This window comes from Ambystoma mexicanum, chromosome 3q (assembly GCF_040938575.1).
Source record: "Ambystoma mexicanum isolate Mex_15411 chromosome 3q, UKY_AmexF1_1, whole genome shotgun sequence".
NCBI classification, from domain to species: domain Eukaryota; kingdom Metazoa; phylum Chordata; class Amphibia; order Caudata; family Ambystomatidae; genus Ambystoma; species Ambystoma mexicanum.
In genome coordinates, this window is record NC_090926.1 from 603,288,680 (window position 1) to 603,308,252 (window position 19,573).

A 19,573-nucleotide genomic window follows, 5' to 3' on the forward strand; every position below is an offset into this window, starting at 1 on the left:
CCAGCGTCCTCCCAACATGCATCCTTGACTCATGGCATACCCATTCAGCCCCATCGCACTGACAGGGTGGACTCACCTGCAGCAACATGCCATGCACTGTGCCCCCCAAGAGCAGTTCCCCCTCCCCAAAAGTGCTGCCATCCCTCTCCCACCTACTTGGATGCAGCCACAGAACCACTAGTTCCCTTTTGGCAATTACCCCACTTACCTGTAGTGTGGAGCAGCGATGAAGTGTTGGTGTCCGGATGAGGCAGTGGCAGTGTTTGGCAAATAGTCCCAGGACTGCACACTGGAGGAATAGCAGAAGTGTGAGGTCAAGACAAGCTGGAGCAGGAAGCAGACAGAGAAATGTGGCAGCAACAGCTGGTTATTCAAGCTAGACATGTGTCACGCGAGTTACGCCTGTCGTGACAAGCAAACAGCCCACGCACGGCTCACTGCGAATCGGGGGCTCATGGACAGGATGCATCTGTGCTGCGTAATTCTAACGGACGGAGGATGCAGAGCACATTGGAATTTGGTGTGACGGGCGATGCGTGAGTATGCACGGTGCAAGTGCAAAACTAGCAAGATTTGCTGTGAATCATCTCCATCAACCCTATCATGGATGGGAGGGGAAATGGCAGGGCATAGAGACCAATGAAGAAGAGTGGATCCCCACCAAAATGTGAATGGAAGATAGGACAACCACCATATGCTGGGGATGCACCACTGGCACAGACGGGCAGCAGTGCAGTAAGTGAAGGGGCCACTGGAACTCCCATGACCCAGGGACAGCCACCGGTCCCTGAGAAGCGGCAGAGACGGAAGAAGACATTTGATGAGGAGGAGTTACAAATCCTCACACTATGTGGATGAGCTCCAATCTGAGCTATACACATGGGCTTGCAGCACCCTAACACTGGTCCAGTGGCAGTGTAAATCGCACTAGGCCACTGATTTCTACAATGGTGGAGAAGCACACAGCACCAGAGGGCATATGAGGATGGACAACCTCACCAGGCGTACCAAAGAGAAACTTGGTGCAAATGTGTCCTCTGCACAGGCTTTGGTGGTGGGTCTCCACAAGTTGAGGAGCTCATTCCTTTTGAAAAAGTTACCTCTGGACTCATCACGAGTGAACAGGTTGTTGGTATGGGAGGCAACGACCCATATGGACTTGCAGCAGGTGAGTGACATGTGTGACTGATACATGTGTTCTTTACACCACTGTGCATGAAAATGGATGAGTGTATTGATGGTGCCCGGGTGGATTCACGTCAGGCATCTCCATTCGGGCTCTACATACATGTGCACACTGTCCACATGATATGCAGTGTGACTGTTGGATGCATGATGGTCATATCACTGCACCTTACAGCTGTATTTGTGAATGGCATTAGCTACATGCCAATTTGTTCAGTAACTACATGTCACTGCGCACAGTGTCACTGTCATGCCTGTGTAGTGTGTACTCTCAATGTTGGGTGCACTCACATGGCGCCTGCACTAGCAATGGGTCATGCATGTGTGAATCATTCACTGCTCTGGTCAGACAGTGACCCAGGAAGCGGTGCAATGCCAGCAAAATGTACGGGGGTAACAGTCACTGCAGCCCTTATGCTGGTGACAGACAGCATTGTCATGTCTTCTCAGGTTGCTGGTGCATTTGGAGTGCCCATGGTCTGTTGTCGATGAAAGTACACATAGGTGACGTCCATGTCGGTCCGTGGCCAGCCATGCCTGTGATGCATGTGTCCATTTGGCCCTTGATACACCCTTGACGTATACGCTTGCAAGGGAGCTGCTGTAACCTTGGCATTGCTTTTCCCCACAGGGGCAGTAGGGGGATTTTAAAGGGCACTGACTGAACATGGCCACAACCACACACAGAGGCCTGCCTTTGGTTTGGACGGGTTACAGGGTTGGCAATCAACATGGCCGGTCTCTTGCCACCTTGGCCCACAGACCTTGCATTTGCAGCAATGCCCCTGTGACTCCATTTCATACTCATACCTGCATCTTGTCCCATACTTCTTCCTTTGTCTATGACATTTTGCATTGCATACATATGCCACGCCTGCCAGTAATTACGGGCACGGCTGCTGCCGGAGTCTTTTTTTTACTGGCACCTGGCAATGGGGATGGACGGCGGACCCGGAACATCCACACTGCTGGGTGCTAGTATTTATTATTGCCCATTCCCATTTGGGCCCCATAGGGCTCAATGGGAATAGGGACGCTGGTTAATAACGGTGCACCTGCATCCGTCAAGGTTTGCTTGCGGGGCTGGTCCGCCTGCCAGGTCAGATCTGGTGGGCGGGAAGGCACCCGCGAGCAGACATCGTAGTTTGCCAGCCCGGTAACAACGGTACCGGCAAGCTTACCGGCACTGTTGTTACCAGACCGGCAAACTCGTAATGAGGGCCTATATGTCCATTTTGTGAGCCTGATGCATGTGTAGATGGTCCATATGTTATGCATGCATTTCATGTGAGGCATACGTGCATTTCCAGGTGGCCCCCTGAACTTTGTTGTCTGCCTTTTTGTAGGTGATGACAAAGCAGAGGGGGAGTAGGTGGCAGATCAGTTGTCAGGGGATGCACAACCAGGCACCAGCAGTGGATGGACTGCTGTGTGTGGTGAAAACTCACTGCCATAAGACCATTCTCAGCATGCCTGCACAGTCATCATCAGAGGAGGATGACAATGAGATGTCAGAGCCATATTGAGGTAGCTGGTGGAACAACCACCATTCAGCAGTCCCAACCCCATTTTTCTCCTTGGGATTTTGGAGGAAACTGAGCCTGAGGGGGGACAGGAGACTGTGCCCCTGCCAGTGGTTTTCCATGCTTCTTCTGGAGGCACTGTGCCTGTAATTTTGTCCACACCCATCCTGAAGACAGCAGAGGTGTGTACTGGAAGTGAGATGCACGTGGACCCGCAGCGCATGCCAGTGCACTCACTCAGTCACTCAGACAAGGGATGCAGTACCTCATCATGGTTTCATCGGCCACGCACAGATGGGGATGGGGGACTGATACCTGCTTCCCACTTTGACTGGGACGCGGAGGTTATACACAAAATGGTGCTACAGGTCGCGGTCATGCAGGAGATCGACAGGGACATGCATTCTCTGGCAGACAATATCATCACATCTAATGCCACGATGTGTATGGAATTCTGTTGCGTGGGGAGATCACTGTCTTGAGGCAATGCTTGCATGAGGAGATGAAAAGCTCAAGGAACCAGCGCAGGCAGAAGATGACAGACTTGGATGTAGTTCTGCATGAGCAGTTGGAGGCCTCAAAGGAGCATCACCATCTTTAACATGTCCTCCCAGAGGGACACAATCAACATCCAGGTGGATGCAACACAGGCTGTCATGCAGGCAGACATGAAGGAGATGCACAAGGACAGTCATCAGGACCTGGTTGCAATTGGCAGACCCTTGCATTCTTCTGTGTCACGTGAGGCAGCTACACATCAGGACCAAGCACTGGCCTTGCATGACCAGGGTCCCCCATCCCAGGATGATCCACAGAGCGGGTCTTAGCAAGGCTTCTTGCAAGTAATGCTATTTTGTTTTTCCCTGCACAAGTTTCTTATGTTGCTTCTCACCTTGCCACGCCCCTTTCTCATGCCCCCCACCAACTATGTGTGTAGTGATGCTTTTTTAGTTGATATTTTGTTTCTACTATCCAAAGTGGGCTCCTTTTCTTGACAGACATTGCCATGATGCACCATGTGCAATTATTCACTTTGCAATTGATACTCCAGGTGGCATGCACTTACTGCCATGTTTCGTGATGTTAACTGACATGCTGATTCACCAAGGGACATGATCAGACATTCTGGCAAACATTATGTTGACCCATGATGTGCATTATTTGAGGAGTATGTGTGACAGGGTCATTGTACTCTACTGGACGTGTATCAGTTGTCATTTCAGGTCACTTTGCACAGTCAGTCCCACCCACCCTGTGAATGCACCCGGATCCCTATCCTTCTATCCAATTCCCCATTTCCTCTGCTGGACACTGGACACTGTCATTCCTGACATGCATGAGGAGGCACCGTGTTAGGTCGAGGTGGTGAGAAATATACAGTACAACAGCAATTACATAAGTTAAGGGAGTACACAGTCACACAGTTGCATGTTGTTGACCTATGCATTCAAGTAGCCTTCTGATGTGGCACAAGTAGGGTTGTGTATGTAAGTGTCAATCTGATGGTATGTGGGTGATTGTCACAGTGTATGGACACGGGAGTGATACAATTTACATGATTGTGGACATTGTTTTGAACTCAGCACCATGCTTGTTGTAGTCTGTCCACTGAAGATGCTTATATTCATGTGTTCCTGGTACTGGGCTATACACTGACCCCTTTGTTAGTTATTGGTTTATTAGCTGTCATGTCCTGTGAGCCTTCCCTGCCATATCCTGCCATGATTATTGTCAAGTAGTCACTCCATCATGCATGTGCACCCTGCACACCTGAGTCTTTCCTTCCACATGGGGGGACGTTTCTTTGACATGCAGCAGCAGTGTTTTGAATTTTTACATGTTTGCATGTTCATGATGTGTGAGTTATGCTGTATCTTGTTGAATGAGCGCCAGACCAAGGAGACCTTGTATGCTGATTCCCTATCCCATGCCATGCGGACCACCTACTGTGGCACTGCTCACTGGCCCTGCAGCCCACTAGCCTGATAGGGTATTTAGTTCCCGGATGTCCTATGAGAATCCCTAAGAGGGTGCTGTGAAGGCACCTGTAGTCATGTGACCCTGATGATGAACCCCCAGGCCATCCGCTGCACATGCATTATTGTGCAGGAGAAGGCTTCATGCTGCCCCCAGCCAGTCAGTCTTGGGTGGCTGATACCTGCAGTTGTTAGTTCTCCCGCTGCCCTGGCACCTCTCGCCCCACGCATCCCTGTGGTCCCTCCACAGTGGGGTGGGAGGACCGCTTCAGTGGCATTTAAATGGTACATACTTATTATCAGGGAGTCCATCTGTCAATTACAATGTACTTATTGAGGTATCATGTGTTGGTAACGGGTAATGGATGTAGCTATGTACGGGATGGTGCGCCATGCTCCTTGTTTGACATTGTTCAATGGGTCATGTCCATGTTACTTTATTAGTTGAGCTGTGTAGCCAAGTTACCCTGTTATCTTTATTTGTATGCTTGGGTGAGTGGCTTGGGGAATGAAATGTGTAATACTAAGTTTTTATGTGAAGGATGTAGATGGTGGATATGTGTGATTTTTGGAGTATGAGGCACACACTAATTCTCCACGCTGTACTGCCATTCTCAGGTTGTTGTTTATGGCCCAACTGTACTTACCATGTTTCATCATCGAAGGCCATCAGAGATGTGGCTATGATGCGACTCTTACACTGGATGTTATCCATGTGAAGTATGTCTGAACAAACTGATTCCGTATGTGCTGGCCCCTCACCCTTTGGCCTTCACTGCCTGGGTCGTAATGAGGGCCATTGTCAGTGGTATTTCACAGCCTACACAATCAAGCTACCTCAAACAGGTCCTAAGCTCCATCTTAGCATGTGTGCACAGCCACATAGACATGCCATGCAATGTGCAGGCAAGGCAAAGAGTGGTTCAAACATTATATGTGGTTGCCCACTTCCCATGGGTACTTGGGGCAATTGATTACACACATGTTGCACTAGAGCCCCCATGAGCCACAGAACATATATATCGGAACAGAAAATATGAGCACTTGCTGAACATGCAAGCCATCTGTAATGCAAAGTGTCACATCATGCATTTGAACGCAATCTACCCTGGATATACCCACGATAGCTACATATTACACCCTTCCCTCATTTATCAGGCACTGGCATCGGGAACTTTCGGCAACAAGTGGCTCATTGGTGAGTATCAGCCAGCACAGACACCAAAACATAGTGATTGGGGGGTTACATCCAATAGAAATGACTATACAATCACATACCATAATAAAATGTGATTATCAACAGTTACAGGGGACAGTGCTTACCCGGTATCACCATTCATGATGACGCCTATCTAAAATCCCACCACACCAGCAGAGGTCCACTACAATGCAGCCCACATCGCCACCAGAGGCATAGTCGAGCCCACATTTGGAGTGCTGAAATCACGGTTCCGCTGCCTGGACCATTCAGGTGGAGTACTGTGTCATGTAAAATCATATTGGCATGTTGCATCTTCCATAATATAGCCACACATAGCAACATAATACACTGAGCATATTTAGCATGCATGTGCCGTTGCCACTTTGGTAACAAACTCATATAGCTAGCAGCACACAGCAAGAACAGACATTCAAACTTGCAGTGACACTGGTCTGACATATGCCAGCTGTTCAAATGACAACATAAATAGCCATATCCTTATCAATAGCAGATGTTTCCCTGTACACATTTCCTGTTCCTTCACAATTTTTCAAAGGGATTTTATATGCATGCAAAAATGCAAACAGTTCACTTATCTCATGCCTGTGGCGGGGCGGTAAGTCCCCAATCCCCATTTACCCTTCTCCATTCCCATTTTTGCCCCATAGGGCATAATGGGAGTGGGGAAGGCGTTAATTACACCACCGTAAATTACGGTGGCGTAATTAACTCCATGGTCCCTTAGCGCCATGGATTTTAACACCTGCTAAAAGCAGGTGTTAAGTCCGCCATGGCGCTAAGGGACCTCGTACTCAGGCAGTAAGGGTCGGCGCTGTTTACGGCACCGTAAACCCCTTACCGCCTGAGTTGTAATGAGGGCCAATGACTGTGGTCTGTTGGAATGTGCCAGTCCCCAGGCAGTGAAGGACTGTCAGGTCTTTCATCAGGGGTGGCATTGGATGTGAGCACATAGTTGGGGAAAGCAGGTCATTCTCCCACTCCCTGACCAATTCAAGGATTAAAATGGGGGGGTGAAATGTGTCATGTACTTTCTCATCGGGTACAATGAATTTTGTTGTGCGTGTATGGTAGATTCTGGCCCTGCTCCTCTTTCTCCTCCTCCTTCCATTAGGCAGTAAGTATGCAAGCAATGCAGGAACGGCATGGTTGTGACGTGTCTCTGTGATTGCATGGCGTTTTTTAAATGTTGGATTTTATGGTGCAGTCTCACTTTGCAGCTGGTCCTGGGTGGAGGTATAATTTATTTCCTTTTTAGTTTGCGTAGATGCACGAGTGAATCTGTGAAAACGGGTTTGTTTGCACTTCGTGGGGTGTGCTTGTGCATATGGCAAGTCTGGAGAGTGGTGACATGTGAGGGGGAAGAGAGTGCCTCCCTCCTCAAACCAAAGTTATCCCTCATTCCTCTACTTCAATGAGGCAGTTTGCATATTCTTATGCACCACACAAAACTTTCTGTAAATCAGGCTCCCTGATTCATGGAACAGTGACTTAGAAATACACTTTGCACTGTTCCATGAATCAGGGTGGAGCAGTGCAAAGTGTTATTTTGCACAGCAAAGTGACTTTGCACAGCAAAAAGGCACAATGCACTGTTCCATGAACCAGGGTGTTAGTTTGCAGTGCAAAGTCCCTTTGCATCAGTGAAAAGTCCCTTTGCACCGTGCAAAATAATTCCATGAATCAGCCCCAAATATTTTAACATGATTAATTGCACTAAGATTTCTTTCTCGCTTGCTCTTTCTCTCGCTCTCTCAACCTCTTTTTGTTAGTTTCTCGTAGTTTCTCGTGCATACATGTATATCAAGCACATGTGATGGTTCCATGATGGCAGACTTAATCATCTAGCCATAGATATGCTAGGCTAAAAAACTACAATTAAGAGAAACGTAATTCTCTTTTTGTGCTAGTCTAATGACCGGAACTTCCACTGGTGCAGACTTAAGTTCAACAAAAAATGTCTATTCACACTGCAAAAATATTTTTGCATGACATCTTTCCAACTTTCCTCCACACATCCCTCTAATACTTAAGGTAACATATTCATTTTCAAGATCTTCACACCAAATCTTCACCAAGAACAAGTGCATACTTGGGGCCTGATTAATGGAAAAATGTGCATTGATCCCACAAATCCTGTGCATCCAAAACAACTTTGCACATCCCTGTGTACATAAGATTTTATGCGTGCTCTGCATATGCATGACATTGTTCCTACAAAGTAACCATTTGTGCAAGTAGCGGCTGGAATGCCCACGCCATGCCCCCATACATAGCAGCTCCAGCCGCGTTGACAGACCTTTGCGCACTCCTCAACCACAAAGTAATGCACTCTGGCAATACTGCTTGCAAACCCCTCCAACCAAGGTAGCACCTCGGTGACACTGCGTAGGGTCCCACCATAACTATTCCAAGCACCCCCTCAACATCTGTACAATGTATTGTAAAGGTAGTAGTTTTCTGGTAAATATCCATGTAACCCCCCCGTAAACCGTGTCTGCACCACACTACACTGCTTACACGCACCCCTAACTTCATTCGGAACTGTGACTGCGTGCACACACCCCTAAATCCAAGTTCTGATCTTACCTTTGCACTGTGATTCCTATACGCATGGGTCTTTATGCCTGCCTTCAGATGGAGGTTGACTCACAAGCTTTGCTTGGTGATTTCCCCGACGTGAGGTTTCACGGTCACATTCATGAATACGCTTGGTTCACACAGCTGTGGGAGTGCGATTGTTTTGTGCCGGCTGTCCCTCGACATGCCCACAATTTGCCTTGTCATTCCTCATTCTGCATGTTCCGCTCCCTACTTTCAGCTCTGCGTAGGCCCTACCCACCCTCTGCAATCAGCCCCTAATTGTAAGTTGAGCAAATATTTTCTAGTGTATGCCTTGGTTTGCGTAGGTATTGTGGAAGAACCAAACTCAATCCAGGCGGTTGGTTAGAGATGTTGCTACTACTCGTAAGTACAACTGCACTTATCAGCAATGAAAAGGGGGTCTAGTTACTAGCTATTTTAAAAGTGATTTAATTAAACACATATGCTGACACATGTTTCAACCAAACAGAGGTCTTTTTCAAGGCCGTGGTGGATATACAGTGTGTGATGTACATTGTTATTTGTGTGTCATTACCTGTGTGGTAGGAACAATGGTGTTAGTTGTTAAGGGTTTGGAGACCTGGCTGTGAGGAGCCAATAAAAGGGCTGAGTTAAATATAGGTCTGGTTCCCTACCATGTGGTGGATAGCAAGAGCAGTGTGTCTAGAATGTGAGCACCAATGTGGTCGCTCTGTTGGTTAACAACCTGTGGGATAAACATAAATGGTTGTTGCTATGATACCCATGTGGCCTAGAGGGGACAGAGAGGGCGAATTAGTCACAGGCTGGGCTGGTTGCGGCCTGGTTTGGTGGGCGCTGGCCAAATGGCTGGATTGCTGGAGCTTGGTGCCCACAGTGGTGCGAGTGTGCTGCCATGACGGGGAGATGGCATGCACATGTGGGGGTCTAGGAGGCACTGAGATGTGCTTATTAGCACAGGACAGAGGCTCCCATAGATGGCAAGTGGGCACTGGGGATTGGGAGGGTGTGCCCTCAGATGAGTAAGTATAGCACTTGGGACCCAGAGGAGTTCCAGGTGTTGCTAAGTGCTGGTTGAATATAGAGGTACAAATTTAGAAGCCTGTGGCTGTGGGAAAAGGGCTGTAGAGCCTGAAATGTTGGACTTGATGTGGGGGTCTGAAGGAGCACTGGTGGTGTGGCCTGGCTAATGCTGGGTCGCAATGCTCTGTCCTGCATGGGCTGATGTTTGAATGTGACACGTGCATATTGTCTCGGACCATGGAGAAAAAGCAAGACAGATTACTCGTGCCAGCGCTGAGTCATAGTGATCAGTGTTTGGGCAGGAGTTAATCGCCCTGTGACAAGTATACCGTTTCCGAATGGAGAAGCTGGGTTTGGTAAGGGGGCGGGGCAGTGATATGTCCTGCATGGGGTGAAGTTAAAAAGTGACGCTTGCATATCGTGTCCTACCGTGGAGAATAAACAATGCTGTTTACTCGGGCGAGCGCTGAGTCATAGCGATCAGTGTTTGGGCGGGAGTTAAAGGTCCTATGAACAGTATGCCCTGTATCCAATTGGAGAAGCTCGGTTAGTTTGGAGGGTAGGGGAAGAAATGCGCAGGCAGGCCCTGCGCGAAGGCCCCGCAGTGTACGTATTTTTCCTGTAAAGTCGATTCCATGAATTGCTGAAGGGAGGGTTTTGCGCACTGAATGGCCCGCAGAGTCCAGATGTACCCCCGCAAAGTATTGCATAAATCAGCCCCTAGGTGTAAGCTCAGCGAATATTTTCTAGTTTATGCCTTGGTTTGTGCCTGTACTTGTTTTCATGTGCCATCCCAATTAAACACCCACCACCTCCCCGGCACATCTCTTGGCATATCATGCCTGGTGATTCACTACATTGACTGTTTCAGTTTTGAGTGAGCAATACATGCACTATTTAAGCAGACGCACATAGGCAAATCATTTTGCGACTCACCCCTAACTTGCACTGACAACACCTGCATCGATTTTTAGGTGTGAGACAGACTTACTATATTGGAAAAATGGGTCCTAAACCACTTTTCCTCTGTTCCTCCATTCATCGTATTGCTGTGCAGAACTGTACTTCAACATCACTGTATGATGCTTCGGGTACATTCCATAGGAAATGGCATCTGTGAACTGGTGCATGTCCTCGGAATGTTACTGCAAGTTCACAATGGTATTTTGTAATGCTGCAAATTCACTCAAAAATCTGCCGGCCAGACATGCTCTGTGGATATGTATGCATTGGGTGATGAGCATGTGCGCAGCCATCATTACCTTGAGAATCATCTGACATTGTGCCCAGGTAAAGGAAATCATATCTCTACCGACTCTTGCAATACAATGGAGTGACACCCATGTTATCCTCACATCCGAATACTCAGGCTGGCAGATCAATATACCTTGTTTAATGATACAAACATCATTATTTTAGAGTGAGTGTTGTGAAAACTTAAAAGATCTCCAACCCCTTGTGTATAATGCACTTAGTAATTCAATCATGCACCCCTTTTATCACAGACATATTTGTAAAAGATACAGTTATGTGCTTATTTATATGATTATCCTTTAGGATCTATGTGATTCCATCAAATCCATTTAATGAAAATGGGTTTTATTGAAAAAGACATTGGGCCTCGTTACAAGTTTGGCAGTAGCCTTGCCGGTGCCATGCTCTCCATTCCCATAGGGCTCAATGGGAATGGGGGGTCGGATACACCTGCACCATTCAAAATGGTTCCGGTGCATCTGACATGCTGTGCTCGCGGGTGCCGTTACGGTCACCAGGTTAGACCTGGAAGGTGTAAAGGCACCCGCGAGCAGAACTCGTAGTTTGCCAGTCCGGGAACTATGGTACCAACAAGCTTACCGGTACTGTAGTTCCCGGACCGGCAAACTTGTAATGACCCGCATTGTAGGACATTTCATCATAACTGTATATGGGGGGAGACATATCCTTCACATTTATCACTACCCTAACCAACCCCCCCACATACATTTACCGTGAAATTTGATGGAAAAAATTCGATGGAATCGAATTTGATGAACTCTCCTACGATGGAATCTACCTGTACTATTTAAATAGAAAAACATTGCCCCCCTCCAATGTATCTGTGTTATTTTCTGGTTGTGTGGCTGTCAGCAGCAACTGCGGTGGCTCTAGCAAACGAGCACCTGAATATATGGATCTCACATAGAAAAAGACATAATTATAGAGTGAAAGAGAGAGAAACAGAGCTGAAAGAGAGCGAGAGAGAGAAAGAGAAAGAGAGAGAGACAGACAGACAGGCAGAGAGAGACAGGCGGAAAGAGGGTACTAGATCAGTCTATGACATTCCCTGTACAGTTCATTTTCTGTGTTTTGCCAAGTATTGATATGCTTTTTTGTCTTTATATCTACTAGATGCTGGGGTTTTTATGGAAATATGGGAATCTGGTGGATGATCAGGGGCCCAATGATGCTTTCAATTATGGTAAGGATGTGCATACTATTCATTTAAAAATACTCATTGTATATATGTGTAATACATTTCAGTGTGTCTGTTCTTTCGCCACCTCATTTCTTTCTCCCTATTTTTCTATCACTCTCTTCCCCCTCACATGTCACCACTCTCCAGACTTGCCTACATTTGAAAATCAAAAACCCTGAGGTTTCTGCGGCCCGCAGTGTGTGCATGCCTCATGGCACCTATATAGCATTAAGAACCTGTTCCACAGGCTATACCAGGGGTATTGCCCCTGGGACATTACCCCCGATATAGCCTGTGGAACAAGTACTTAACGCCATTAGTACCCTTCCACGCGCAGGAACAGGGCTAATTAAAAGTGTTTCTTTTCATGAACGGGTCGCATTGCGGCGTCCCGCTCATGGAAATAAAATACTGTTCAACGATGGCCACCATGGATGGGAAGTTTGTACTCTGTACGGAGCCCCACTTCCATTTTCCATGGCAGCATCAGGGAATGGAGGGAGCAGAAGCAGCAGTAATAAGGTACGTGGGGAGGTGGGTTTGTTTAAAACGGGGCAGATGTTGGGGGAAAGATGGTGGGCGGGGGAACCGGCCATCAGGCAGCATTGGACATGGGCTAGATCGTCAGTATCAGCCCGCGTTCATAGCATCCTCATTGGCTGGCATCCATGCCAAGAGTGCTAATAAGTTATATACATTTTGGCCTTGTCACACCCGAGGTTAAATTAAAAAAGGGGACAGACATGTATATTCACACACACTCCTGCTAAATGAACATTTACAACTTACTATCAGCAGCTCTAATTTTTTCCATCTGGGGAGATAATTCTGCTTTTGTTAATAATTAAAAACAGCTGGACAGATGTGTTCTGTTTAATTATTAGATCATCATATGTCCAGGGCAAAAACAGGACTTACACATACACATTTCTAGATAAGTCACAGTGAGATAAAACTATTTGCCCAATATCACACACTTTAGTGAAGTGGTGAAGAAGGAATTAAAGACCACTCTGGGACTGAACCACTCAACCACATATTTTCTCAGAGCGAGTTGGTAGGAGTATGTGTTAATGTTTGGCATTTAAGAATACTCTATTACAGAAATGACTTTTTGGCTACCTTCAGTAGCCAACCTTTCCTTAAGCAAACAGTTTGAGAAATATATAAATACACAGAAATGTGCTAAGCAAAAACAGTGAAATTATAGATTATATGCCCTTACTGCTCCCCAATTAAAGGAATCCAACTCCCAGTACACAAACAAAAGAACAAACGGTAGTGTGATAAGCCCTGCTTGTTTGTGTGTGTCAAAATAAAAACACAATGAAAATGAGAGACAGTTGAAATGTTTTTGCTTTGAAAAAAGGCACCGACTTGGATATTTATCTGAAGCTTTATCTTGGGCTTTCTGATACAAAATCGGGAATGTCCCCTCATTTCTTTTCACTAGCCGTTACAAAGAGTTGTTCATTGTTAAAACGCCCTTGTGAGCGCACTGTGGGCTTTTGTACCTGAGCAGCAAATTTTAACCTGATTGTCTCACAGTCATCCTCGGATCACTGCCGGGGTACGAGGGAAGAAAGCCACCAAATTTTTTTTCAGTGTGTCAAATATTTTGTGCTCTTCCCTGGAGACTCGGAGAAGAGCATGAGAATCCACAAATTCCAGGACAATCCAGGAGGTTAGGAGGGTCCGCCCTCTCTCGCCTGACTCTTCTCTCTCCTTCTCCTCTTTCAGGTGTGCTCCAAATCCTACTCTTTGTCTCTCTCTCTCTGTATCTCTATCTCCTTCTCTCCCTATTTCTCTCTCTCTACAGCTCTCCATCTCCCTCCATCATATCCTCTTCCTGTCTCTGTTTAACATTATCATTCTCCCGCAACTTCCACATCCTTCTCCCTCTGCCTCCAAATCACTCTCACATGTTCACCCCACCCCCACTGTGCTTCTCCCTCCCCTCCCACCCTCACCCATCTCTATTCTCTATATCTCCTTGTTTTGTTCTGCTCCTTCATCTTTTTCCTCCTCCCCTCCTATCCTCTATCGCTACAACTATCTGTTTATGCCTCACCATCTGTTGTCACACATATCATAGTTTTAAATGGATTTAATTATTTGATATGACTTTGAATTGTTATTTGTAGCTGTGTAATTTTTCAAACCGTTAATCTTTTGGGGTTTGTAACTGTTTTCAGGGTTGCCACTGATTAGTGACCCTTCATTACTGGGTCCAAAATACCACTGTAATATGCTAGAAGCGTGTACCCCAACATAGTCCTTTGTGTGAGTACTGCTATCATGACAGTTCCATTTGTGTGCCAAAGTAAAAGAATTCCTCAGGGTAATTGGAAATTCCTAGAACTGGAGCTGTACAAATTGCCTTCTTTAACTCATCAAGCCCTTTTTCCATAACTTCAGTCCATAAAATATTTTCCTGACTTTGTTGGGCCTTTTTCAGGGCTTGCAACAATGGTCTTGTGCAAGAACTATAATCAAATATCCATGCTCTAACATAATTGCACAGTCCTAAAAACTGTCGCATTTGCTTTATTGTATGCAATTTCACTGTTTTCAAAATCGCCTCATCTCGTTCCGGTGTAACTTTCTTTCCCTCATGCAAGATTAACTGTCCTATGTATAACACCTCTTCTTGGCAATACTGTAATTTCTCCTTGTCCACCTTTTATCCCTTCTCGGCCAGTATAATCATTAGTTGAACTGAGTCTCATCTGCACTCTTCTGATGTGCTGCAGACTAAAATATCATCTAGGTATTGTAACACGACACTTGGCTAATCATTATTGCTTAAGTCCATCTGTAGGACTCTATTGAACATTGATGGAGACTCACTATATTCTTGAGGCAGCCTTGTACTTTTCAACTTAGTCTGATGGAACATAATATCATCAGATCCTGAGAATCTTTATGCAACGGGACTGAGAAAAACACATTTTTCAAGTCAATCACAGTGAAATAGTGTGCCTCAACAGTGATACTACACAAGATTGTCGCCGATTTGGGAACTAAAGGAAACTCGGCCTCTGCAATCTGATTAATTGGGCACATATCTTGAATTAAACAGCACAAACCCCCCTTAGATTTTTTGATAGGATACACCGCAGTATTGAATGGTGACTCTGACGTCATATAAATGCCTTGATCCATCATGGCAGATATCGTTTTCAAAATACCCTTGTCTGCCTCTCGAGACATAGAATACTGCCTTGCCTGAGGTAAAATTGCTCCTGGCTTCAGTTTAATCTTAACTTCTCCAAACCCCTTTAATAGGCCTACATCATAGGGGCCCATGGTCCATAAAGGATCTTGCACTTTCGCCATGTCTTCATCAAAAAATGCAGGATGCTGTCACACTATCATCATTTTCTGTGGCACCTCACATCTTTCTGCCCTAACCCAATATGTAATGCTCATTTCAAACACCACTTTGTCGTCTGATGGGACATCTTTAAAAATGTCCTCATCAGTGATGTCAGTCAGTCAATCTTTAACCCTCTCCTATAGCAATCACTGGGCTCCATGATCCACCATCATCATCAAATCACATGAGCACGGCCAATTCTCCTCGTACCACAGTTGCTTGCAATTCTAAGGGATACATCTGTCCCCCCTCTTCATCCATGGGAATCTCTGGCCTAAAAAGAAATGTATCAGGTATTCTCATAGTCTTACCCACAATACCAGGCAGCCATGTTAACAAAATGTGTACCCCATAGTGAAATACTTCTGGCTCTGAGGATACTCCTCATATGGCTATTTGCCCTGTAAATGCCATGATAAGTTCCCCTACATTTAAATACGTATGTCTGGTATTGAACACACTATGGGCCTGATTGATAGAAGTGTTTTAAAATGGCACAATTCCATAGGAAAAGGTTCTGTGAATCAGGCCCTATGCCTTCATCAGTGAAATAAATCATCATGTTTAGTTTTGTCATTAAATCTCAGCCCAGTATATTAACTGGTGTCTGTCATGAATACAACAATGGAACAGACATATCACATTCTCCTATAGAGACTGGCAATGTGTCAGTAAAACAAATTCTACTTGTATCTTCTGAGAATCCTTGAGCATTCATGGCATTACCCGATAATAAAAATGTTCCCTCTCGTATACATGAGCGAGTTGCACCCCTACTACTTAAAAAGAAAAGGATTTGCCTCCTATAGTGACATTAGCCCTCGGTTCCTCTTGAGGATTGGGAGTCACTTATAGTACTGAACACATCAAATCACCCAATGAGCTGTCCTGTTGTGGTACATACTTATTTCTGTACTCATCAAAGGATTCCCACCCTGGACAGTGACACCCCCTATCCTAGGAGTCAATAGCTGTCCTGTGTTTGCACTCTGCTGTATCTGCATAGGTGCATGCTGTGACTGCCCTTGTGGAGGATTCCTTTGTGCTTGCTGTGGTTGCAAAGCCTGTTGCATTATTGGCGCTTGCGCTTGAAACACTGTCTGATCTTGAGCAAACCCATCCCTACTTTGTGAGCTATATGCAGGCGAATAAGCGGTCCCCCCTCTTGTGAACTGCTCATTCTGTACATAGCCTTGGCTTCCACATGTTTGTGCTATGTGCCCTGTCATTCCACATATCCAACATACAGGAGGGAGTCTTCTAATTTGCCCTCCCTGCATACCTTAATTATCATTCTGCATAGTCTGAAACCCGCCTTGTTTATTCTGAAAGTTCCCTTAATTACTCTGAAAGCATCCTTTCCACAGAAACCTCACCTACCTCTTGGTATGAATCCATTCCCTCCTTGATCAAACTGCCTTTGGTTATTCACCTGTGGCCTGTTTGTTGCTTGTTGCTATCCTGTCCCTTCTCCACTAGTTAACATTGTCCCTTCTATCGCATACTTTAATACCTTCTTCTGTTCTATCTGAGCTTCCTAGAGCTTTCTAACATTGTCTCTCTTTAGACTTTTCTCCTGCAACAATCGGCAATGGTGTGCAAAACTCAGCTGTATTTCTGGCCATGGTTTTGCTTCCATACCCACTAGCTTCTTAAGCTGTCTCTGTACCTTGTTGGGTAGTCCTTGCATAATATATGATAGAATAGAGGTATAGATGTCCCCAAGGCTGCCGCATTTCCAAAGACCACTGCTCTTGGAAATTCTGAATGTAAACAAGCGGATCCCCCCTTCCTGCATTTTCCGTACCATAATAGGTCCCATATATGCCATATCAGGACACTGTACTCAAAGCGCTTTCCAGACATCCGCTCTACAATTATTCAACTGTGCTCCATTGTGCTCTGTGTTATGTGCAGTGACACTCGTGTATCCTGCTCTTGATCAAATGTCATCAGCCCTCTCCCCAAGGATATCTGCTAGAAGACCCTTAATGTCCCCTATGACTAGCGTATTTCCTCCTGTCATTTGTTCTAATTCATAGATCAATTTTCCAGCACCTTAAGTTAAACTCAGGAGTTTACACCTTAAATTATCCTTATCCCTCTGGGGCCATGGTATATACTGTGGTTCATCTTCCAAAGCTTTGAGCTAGCTAACCTCTTTTCTAGCTTCTTTCCTCTGTACGCTGCATGCAAATATGTCGTCATGTGTTGCAAAACTGCTTTGAACTCTGATCTCCCTTTTGGACATGGCATGAACATTTTATCTGCCGTGCCCTTAACCCATTCTGCACTGCATTGTTTAAGCTTGGGTGCGTGTTTTGGCAGCTGTCTGCACAAGTGTATAAGCAGACTAACATCCTCCATCATGACTAGTCACAATCAACTGTCAATACTCACCGTTACTTTATACAAATAAATACTTTTCAGAAAAATAATACAATATGAGAGTGCACCAATCATCGCAACTCCAAGCCTCTATTCCATTTTTCTTCAATCTACTTATTCACTCAACATTATCAGTCGACTAAATAAATAAATATTACATTTTCAGCCTTTACCACAATCTATTACTTTTCCGTTGTTCACTACCTCACCATATACTACACTACAATATATAATAAACAAACAAACTAACAGATTCGGCCGGCCCACATAAATCTCTGTCAATGCTCCTCATGACTTATGTCTGCCCCTAATAATGACTCTGATTGGAGTATGAGTTATCCTCTTTAATGATCCTTGATCGTTTGTAGCCTAGGTATGTCCACTTGGACTTTAGGACAAATTCCTTCTATACGTCCTTGACGTAGGATTCCAGGCTTATCATATAGATCACTCCTTGTCTATATACCTTAAACAGTGACACTCTTTGTCGTTAAAGTAAACATACCCCAACCAACCCTCCATTTCTCTTTCCCCTTTATCCCTTTATCACTCTCCCCAGTCAATGCCCATTCATCGTTTGCCCTCTCTCTCAGTCTACTCACCATTCGTGTTTCAGCTTCTGACTCTCTAGATCGCCTTCTCCTCAACCATCCTCTTCAGGCTTTGGTCAGCTCAGCTGCCTGTAGAAATCGGGAGGGGATTCCGTAAATCGAGGGACCCATCCCACCTGTATTTAAGTGACTTGCAAGATTTTCTAATGGCTGCTATCTACAGAGAGCTTCACGTTCCTCCAGCTAAATGGCGGAGGGCACTCGATATTTCGAGACCCTTAAAAGACTACTAAATCGATTGGTCTTTTAATAACCAGCATCTCTCTGCTACTATGTGAACCTGTGCACCCAACACTAAGCCCTTTAAGACTAGGTAGCAATACTTTGAGATGGTTGGAGATGCGGAATATACTCAAACATCAATAAACAGACTGATTCAAGAATTTGGCAAAGTACGTCTGTTTTAATATAAATTATCTAAAACAGGGAGTCACAACGAACATCAGCGAACATCCGCTCGATCTTCTCACTCAACAAATTTCATAAAAAACACAACATTTATAGTTAAAGCTCATCATCATTGACATCAATCAACATGTCAAACTACAAAAACCTACTTGGGAAAGTGATTGGCTTAACAGGAACATCTAGGTATAAGTTCCATATTTGTTATGAAGGTGATTCATTCTCTATCACCAGGTGGGGCAACTAAGCCCTCCTCGAGTACAAGTCACTACAAACATCATCAAATGCATGGCATCGGTTACACAAACTATAGGGCTGTCTATTACGTGTCCCTCTACAACTGGTTGGCACCCTTGCACCCCTCTGTACTATTCCACACATGCTTGCAGCATGCAGGCTGGCACCCTGGTGCTGGTGGGCTGGTCATAAACAAAACTTCCCACGTCATTAGCCTGTCATCTATCACCACTCTTACAGTCTGCCAGTCAATTAGCCTTTGAACACTGGCCTTGGAAATGTTCTCTGTGCCTGAGAATAAAAGGGAGTAGAGGCATACTCTCTCTCTTGGTTTCGATACAGCTCAACTCAGTATCTATTTCCATCCATCCACGTGACTAGAGACCATGTTTCAGAGCTTTTCAGTATTTGAAATACTATTAAATGATGAACCTCTGATGTCTTCAATGTTCTTGCTCCTCACTTCAAACAGGAGTTTGTTCTTTTCACACATTTTGTAGCTTCTGAACGAACATCCTATCTCATGGTGACCTTGACATCCTGGTGCTGGGCCAGCCAAGCTCTTCTTGAATCTACCTCCGGTATTAAT

General features: G+C 45.4%; 1 protein-coding gene across 1 annotated transcript in view; it reads left to right on the plus strand.

The window, feature by feature from the left end:
* GLP2R (glucagon like peptide 2 receptor) overlaps nt 1-19,573 on the plus strand; it is a 1,432,227-nt gene that overhangs the window by 1,099,944 nt on the left and 312,710 nt on the right. Inside the window, exon 9 of the mRNA XM_069654470.1 lies at nt 11,898-11,967. Within this exon, the coding sequence (XP_069510571.1) occupies nt 11,898-11,967 (70 nt within the window). The remainder of the gene's footprint in view (nt 1-11,897; nt 11,968-19,573) is intronic.